We start from the raw sequence: 8,116 nt of genomic DNA, 5'->3' as shown, positions 1-8,116 counted from the left end.
ACCTGGAATCAGCAGGTACAAGTGTTTCAAAGAAAACAGGAAGTAATGCGTTCAACTGCCATGGGCTGTATGCACACGAAAGACTCCACTGCTGAAGAAAAAGCAATGCATGCCACTAGTCTCTATATACAGGAGGCGTCTTCAAGCTGTCACCAACAAAGGCAACTTTGTACAAAGTTAATTTAAATAAGTGAGTTCAATACTTTTATTCCTGTGTCATTTCTCACTATTACACAAAACGTTATTCATGAACATCTATGTTTTGATTTATTTGCATGTGTGGATTCGATGGATTGTTACCAACATCTGGTGAGAATTTCATGTCAAGAGGCCTTTTAGAAATATATTTACTTAAAAAATTGCTGACATGTTCAATAAGTACTTACCTGCTGTATGTGCATATTTCAGAAGCTGCAGTGTGAAATAAACAAAGGCTCTATGTGTAATTTGAATTTTGGCAATGCTGCAAACAGTTTGATACCAGTAACCCAGTTCAATATGAGAAAATATTCCGTAATACTACAAAGTGTAAAGTGTTATTGATAGTTTTTGTAACAATGTTGCTCTTTTTACTACAAACTATTAACTGAAAATAACTGGTTCTTGGTGAAGATATGCTGGGAACTGACAGGTTCTGACAATGATTTACTAGATCTGTTTTAACCAAGGTCATTTTTAAGTAAAGTGACAACACTTAGCAAATATTTAGAAACTAGTCCGAAAACAGGCTTTGAAATTAAAAACCAATCCAGAGAGATCTTTTTACAGATTAGCTACTATAAATTTATTTGGTGATGCAGAAATAAGAACGGATACGAACTCTGAAAGCTTGTGAGTTTGTACGTACACTGGGATCAACACCAAGGAAAGTTTCAGTAAAAGACATAAAGAAGGATGACAAATATTGGCTTATGAAAAAAGCAGCAACTAGAGAGATGATTACCATGATTTGATAATAAATTAATATCAGCTCAATGAGGCTGACAATCAATTGTACACAACACCAATATTTCTCCTTTTAAAAGGACACAAACACTTTCGATAGCAAAAGTCCTTTAATGACACAGTTTTGATTTATGAGTACTCGTTTCTATTTGAATATATTTGTGCTAACAATACGGCTGTTCACAATATCTGTAGGCTTTGTCAACTCAGAAATTGGACGGTGTAAGTTTTAGGAGACTAGGGCGCCATGGTGTGGTGTTGTGCAGTAAGAACATTCACCCTGTCTGATCTATCATCAAGTAAACTGTCACCAACTAAACCAGAAATCTACAAATCTATTATTTGACCAAGATGGTGCAAGAGTGAGCTGCAGCATGGACTTTTTCACGTTTCAGATATGCAGTTTTAAGTGTTACCTTAGTTATTTACAGCTACCAGCAGCATTTCCTGCAGAAAACTCCTTTCCTTGCAACGTATCTTGAAGCTAACTTTTGTGAACTTCCATCATAGCATGGAAGGTAAAGGCAAACTTCCATTGTCAATGACTTGAGAGAAAACATGGAAACTGAATTATCAAGAGAAAACAAAATGAAACATTAGTATGAATCATTCTAGCTCTTGTAGGTCTAACCACTGTGGGACTCCAACTCCAGCACACCGATCTAGAGTGGTAAACCAGCTAAACCAAAAAAACCACTAGTGAACTGTCTCTGTGTGAGGTGGAAGATAACATAATCTGTGTCTTAGTCAACACGTTCAAAACTAACAAAATAAATCAAAGTATGGATCAAAGTACGGATTACTTTGATTACTTACAGGATTACTGTAAGTATCTGAAAATGAATGGATTGGAATCTGCAGCAGTACAGCACGGCAGAGATAAACAGATATGAACATTCACACCAAAGTAAAAGAAATCTGCAAAACTGCATTCTGTGAAAGAGACAAACATTGTTTGAGGTTATTGCTTCCATTGATGTGGTCCACTGATTCGGGCGCTTCCCAGAGAAGCGACCAGAGGCCAAAATGGGTGATTGTTACATTTACAAGAGTCTAACTTGTAATTTGAACAAAAGAATTTCATGTTTCTATCATGAACATAATTAAATTGTGAATGATCTGCATAAAATTCAACAACTTAATTTATTCTTTTTGAGATGACATGATGCCGTCTAGCAAGAATGGTTAGTCGCCTGGACTGGAAATTCCCGAGATCACATGAGATTTTAAACTACAGGAAAATAACTGGGGTTATAAGAGGCAGAAAAGCATACACACACCATGTATATGCTATTGCTATTTATTTTGGTTTAATGCAGTTAGGTTAATTGGTGATGACTCTAAATTACCCATAAGTGTAAATGGTTGTCTGTCTCCTTACTATAAAGATAAGAGGATGGATGGAGTGACTAAGTATGTCACTCCGTCTATGAGTAACTAAATCCATTAAAGTTTTATGTTACCAAGACTGTAGACTTTGTTGAACACTGCAAAAAATAAATTAACTTAAAATAATCATAGAAAGGATTTTCACATTAATAAATGGCTTTCTATTAGCATTAAGCATTTTTGTTGCACTAACATAATTTGTATGGATCAACAGAGTTAAACAGAGTTGGACTCAACTGGGGTAAATAAGTTGATTCGTTATTAATTAAGTTGGTCCAACTCAAGTACATTAAGTCGGAATAACAGAATTACATAATGCTAAAACAAAGCAATTTAATTACATGGAAATCCTTTCCATTGTTGCTCTATGTTCAAATAGGAGTGCAATGAAGTATCATCAGTAACTACTAAAGTAACTACTACATACTAAAGTAGTGCGCGGTGAGCGTATTCTGGGGAACCTCAACGATGGTATTCGAACGAAGGCGGAAGTTAGTACCAGTGAATCCTCTTGCATTCGTTTTTTCGTCTGTCGTCTTCTCGCGATATTACAGTAGACTGACTCTGGTTATTGCAGAGTTGAGTCTCTAAGGTAACATAAAAAAGCAGTGCCGACGAGCTGCGGGACTATCGCCCATAGATTTCCTTGTCCTGTTGTTATTGAGACCTGACAAACCAGATCCTGCGCGTGCTGTGTTGGACGGTATCACTTTTTACAGGTGAGTGGCTTTGGTTTATTTGTTGTTATTATTTTTTTTTTTTTTTAAACTATGTCAGTACATAACTGCACAGTACTGACACTCATTATGATTTGAGATATAGCGTGACAGCGAGCGCGTTACATATAATGTTACTGCACGTCAGTAAGAAGCGCTTATTGCGTGACATTGTGTTGAACTTTCCTCTGGTAAAATCAACATCAGCTTCGTTGTTAGATTTTTATTGTGTTATCAGGGTAAAGTTCATGCAATCCTTCTTGTGTAAATAGTCTTTTAACTTATCGCAGATATATCAGATTATCTATTATGATCATCAGTGTTGGTTGTAAACGTCTTATGCAAAATGCTGTGTAACAGTGACTGGACCTAAAACACTTGTGTAAGGAAAGATGTCACTATTCTTACTTCCAGATGAACTCTGAACAATGGTTCTGTTATGCAATCATGTTGCAACGCCTTTTAAAGTTCCAGCTGACTTGGGATCACATGTAACCCTTCATGTTGGGTATTTTGCTCACATGGTGTAATGGATCTCACTGCTGATTGTATATGGTGTAATTACTGCTCCTCCAGACACTAAAGATGTCCCTGTCTGGCTGGGTATGCGTAGTAACTGGTGCCTCCCGGGGCATTGGCAGAGGAATAGCTCTCCAGCTGTCTGAAGCAGGAGCCACAGTCTACATCACAGGACGCCAGGAGAAGACTCTGAAGCAAACTGCTGCACAGGTGGGCTTTCAATGCTTGGAGTCTTCTAATAATTAGACAGGGAGGCATTTTGAAAGGCAACTTTTGCATCGTGGCTTTCATTTGTGATTAGTGGAGTAGGTTCCGAAGTAAAACATATCCTCCCCTCATGTCCCATATCAGTGTTGCAGCTAAAGTGTTGGCTCGTTCTGCTATGTTATTAATTTTTCACTGTTGACACAGGTGACGGAAAGGGGTGGGAACTGTGTACCAGTTATCTGCGATTCCTCAAAAGAGACCGACATTCAAGAACTGTTTGAGCGAATTAAACAGGAACAGAAAGGCAGACTGGATATATTGGTTAATAATGCCTATTCTGGAGTACAGGTTGGATCACTACTGCATTATCACTTCCTGGTAGAATGATTTCAGAAGCACCTAACGTGGAGTAAATCTGCGTGAATGAAATTAAATGTGTGCTTTACTTTAACTAAACATGTGGTATTGTTTCAGGATATCTTTGAGAACATGGGTAAGAAGTTCTGGGAAACCGAACCTTCTATTTGGGATTCCATCAACAACGCAGGCCTCAGGTACTGTGTGCTTGGGTGTTTAATCATGAGATAATTCACTCATTGTGAGCAAACTGCGTCATATCATGTGTCTAGTAACAACTGGCCAATACACAGCTGTTAGAAAAAAGTTATATATTAATTTGCAGGTCATTAAGTGAAATAAGTATTTGATCCTCAAACAAAACATGAGTACTTGGTGGAGATATCCTTGTTGGCAAGCACAGCAGTAGGATGTTTCTTGTAGACAATCACCAGGTATACATGCATCTCAGGAGGGATTGTGGCCCACTTCTCTTTACACAAATGACTTCTGTTTGGCAACTCAAAGCTTCAGCTCTTAGATCTGGAGACTAGCTAAGCCACTACATGACCTTAATGAGCTTCTTCTTTAGCCACTCCTTTGTTGGCTTGGTGGTATTTGGATCATTGTCATGCTGGAAGACTCTTCCACGACCCATCTCCAGTGTTCTGTCTGAGGGAAGGAAGTTCTCATCCAGGATTTTACAGTACACGGTCCTGTCCATTGGCCCCTCACTGCAGTGAAATTGTTTTGCATGCTTAGCAGAAAAACAGCCCCAAAGCATAATGTTTCCACCTCTGTGTTTTTGACCGTTGGGATGGTGTTCTTTGGGTCATATTCATTATATTTCTTCCTCCAAACACAACGAGACCTTAAGTTTGGTTTCATCTGACCACAGTACTTCCTCTAAACTATATCTGAATCATTAAGTGAAGAAGAAGAAGAAGAAGTAGAAGAAAAACATTAAATGTTTTTCTGGAATTTTGACATTCTGTCGCTTTCCATTAAAACAAAACTACCATACTATTCAACTCTTTGGAAGTGAGCAAACTTATACATTCAGCAGGAGATCACATGATGCACACAATGCAACCAAGAAAATGTTTTGAAATAAAGTAAATGGTAGAAATATTATATGACTAAAGTTTTTCTACATCTGGCAGGGGGCACTATTTTTTCTCAGTTTATGCAGCCCGGTTGATGGTGGCTCAAGGTCGGGGTTTGATAGTGACCATTTCTTCTTTTGGAGGGATGCGGTACCTCTTCAATGTGCCATATGGTGTTGGTAAAGCTGCTGTAAGTTGTCTTCTTGATCAAGTATAACATGTGTTACTGATATTACTTTCTGATTGTTTTAAAGGCCTTTATTTTTTGTGGTTTGTTTCCAGTGCGACAGACTGGCATCAGACATGGCTATCGAGCTACGCCGCAGAGGTGTAGCTTCTGTCAGCCTGTGGCCAGGAGCGGTAAAAACAGAACTGGTGTCTCAGTTGATACTGGCAAAAGAGTCACCGTCTGGTGACCAGTCTAAGGTGGATTTCCTGTAATGAAAACTCCTTTTTGTGGTTGCTGCTTCAATTGTAAGCTAAACCTGTGTTTTTTTCTTTTTTTCCCCCCAACAGTTTAAAAATGTTTTTGCTGATGGAGAAACCACAGAACTGAGCGGGAAGTGCATTGTTAACATGGCAAAAGGTACAACTTCAGAAATTGGTGCTCACCTCACAGTGAGACAATAGACACCAACACCCCCATGATGGACATTAAAATGTCTTTCTGGGAGTTATTGTTTCTAAGAAACAGATACCTTAAATGCTGAGGAATTCTCAAGAGTATTTTGAAAATGCTTTTTTAAGTGCATGCAAAGAAACCACATTTTGATTTCGGGGTCTCCTTTTTGCCCGACAGATAAAAATCTGATGTCACTGACTGGGAAAATACTCATGACTTCTGATCTGGCAAGACGCTATGGAATAAAAGATGTCGATGGTAAATTTGTGATTTCTTTTTTAAGATTTGAATATCTTAAACTTCACTACTTGGCGCTTAACAAATCTGTTACGCAAGCTTTATGTCAGACTTGCTCTAACATGTCAGCATTGATAATAAGCAAAATAATGTATGGTTAATCCACCAGTGTGCACAAGCTCTTTAATCTAAATTATATTTGTAATGCTAAAATATAATTATTGTTGTTGTCCATTAACTTTCAAGTGTACTGTTTTACAAATAATATGAAAAAAATGTAAAGCAGATTATTATTTTTTGATTAACAGGCCAAATTAGTTATTTACTAACATTCTTAAACTGGAAAATTAGTTTTAGTGGTTGAATGTTATGCTTGATTCATTTCCGACTTCTCGGAGATACCCAGTGTAGCGGCTCAAATCGCCTTGAGGCGACTTTTGTTGTGATTTGGCGCTATATAAATAAAATTGAATTGAATTGAATTGAAATTTGGGAATAAACACGTGAATTAATTTGTTATTTTCTTAATAGATACTATAATTTATTTGTTTTAAGCAAGTTTTAGACAGATTTTTAAATATGGGTGGTCTAATAAGTTTATTAAGAACCGTACTCTGAACTTATGGTCTGCTTACCCACAGGTCGAAGTGTAGCTGATTACACTTCCATTAAATACCTCCTGTCCCAGGTCCCATACCTGTCCTGGCTGTCAGTTGTCGTGCCCTCATTCGTACGTGTGCCACGCTTTGTGATGACCCTGGCATTCAGCCGGTTCTAAAGATTTCCTACATAAACTCTCTAATGGCAGTGTTGTCTACAGTCGCCATTTTGTTTACTAACAGCTGAAGGGTGACGAAAGACTTAAGATGAGCACTAATTTTTAAGGAATGTCTATCATTTTACATATGTGCACAAACACAAACACACACCCCTGTGTAAGTACTTAATGACTGTGATTCTGTGGTGGTGGAGGTAAATGAAGTAAATACAAAGGATGTCCCTGTATAATTTTCCTCAGATGAAGACACACAATGTGAAAACCCGAATGTATTATTATAACTACATATTATGGCTTTCTTATATATTACGAAGCTACAAATGATATTTCAGAAACACAAAAGTGTATTTTGCACTTATTTGTGCATTTTATAAAAACTGCATTACGTATTCTGAACACACAGTACTGCTAATACTGCAGCTGGCTGGCTAAATAACAACCAGTTAAATAAATGAATATTAACCTGTTGCTGTTTATGAGTTTTATTTGTTTTGTTTTTCTCAAAATATCAAAATTAAAAAAAATGTAAATTGAAGATTTTTTTACTTTGCAGACATTTAAAAGAATGAAGGCTTAAGTTATCTTGGCTTTACTTGTCAGATCTAGTAGTTATGCCTATCTTTTATAATATTCATGCTTCCAGGTCTGACAAGTGAAGCCAATGTGGAAATGCCTTTCTTTCTAACCAAGAGGGGGAAACTGTTACATGTACAAAAACAAGACCTCCTGTGATATAGAATCTATGGTAATACAGCCATTATTTCCCTTGCTCTATGTCCTATGTCAACACTCTCACGGTCCCCAGTAGAATCAAAGAGCAAGACAAACTAGTTTTTAAAATGTGATTGACTCGTCATTAGCCAAAGAACAAACCATCTCCCTAAATTTCACAGTCAGATCCAGCCTGTGCTCGTGATGCCTAGAAATGCACAGCTTGAGGTTTCACAGCAGGACTTCCCTAAGCAAGGAGTGATACCACAAAGCTAAGTACTTCCAACTTGTCTGCAGTTGCAACTATCACAAAGATGGTTTTGAGAATGTTGAATAGTGTTTCTGTGAATTTCATCTGTGGACAGACTTTGTTAACACAACAGTGTTACAAGGTGAAGTCACAAAACATAAGAGGTGTGAAACGTGACAGATGTTCAGAGATAAGTGTGGACCATGAACTCAAGAGCTTCAAACACGTGTACATCAGTAAGATAAACCCTTACTTCTGTTGTTAGTTTGGGAGTTCACACAGAGCCACTTAAAAAAAAAT

General features: G+C 37.5%; 1 protein-coding gene across 1 annotated transcript; it reads left to right on the top strand.

Moving 5' to 3' along the window:
* Positions 1-2,898: 2,898 nt before the first annotated feature.
* dhrs1 (dehydrogenase/reductase (SDR family) member 1) lies at positions 2,899-7,323 on the top strand. The gene is made up of 9 exons (XM_031757034.2): positions 2,899-3,053; positions 3,627-3,779; positions 3,981-4,124; positions 4,251-4,330; positions 5,276-5,408; positions 5,501-5,644; positions 5,735-5,804; positions 6,018-6,098; positions 6,719-7,323. Exons 2-9 carry the CDS (start codon positions 3,636-3,638, stop codon positions 6,853-6,855), a joined length of 933 nt encoding a protein of 310 aa, XP_031612894.1. The 5' UTR covers positions 2,899-3,053; positions 3,627-3,635; the 3' UTR covers positions 6,856-7,323.
* The last annotated feature ends 793 nt before the right edge of the window (positions 7,324-8,116 follow it).

This window comes from Oreochromis aureus, linkage group 18 (assembly GCF_013358895.1).
Source record: "Oreochromis aureus strain Israel breed Guangdong linkage group 18, ZZ_aureus, whole genome shotgun sequence".
Taxonomy (NCBI): Eukaryota; Metazoa; Chordata; class Actinopteri; order Cichliformes; family Cichlidae; genus Oreochromis; species Oreochromis aureus.
The sequence above is the reverse complement of the archived record's forward strand: the minus strand, read 5'-3'. Positions and strand labels throughout refer to the sequence as shown.

Coding starts and splice junctions, on each gene's coding strand:
- dhrs1 (XM_031757034.2), top strand. CDS start 3,636: ATGTCCCTGTCTGGCTGGGTATGCGTAGTAACTGGTGCCTCCCGGGGC. Junction 3,780..3,980: donor TGAAGCAAACTGCTGCACAG/GTGGGCTTTCAA, acceptor CTGTTGACACAG/GTGACGGAAAGGGGTGGGAA. Junction 4,331..5,275: donor ATCAACAACGCAGGCCTCAG/GTACTGTGTGCT, acceptor TACATCTGGCAG/GGGGCACTATTTTTTCTCAG.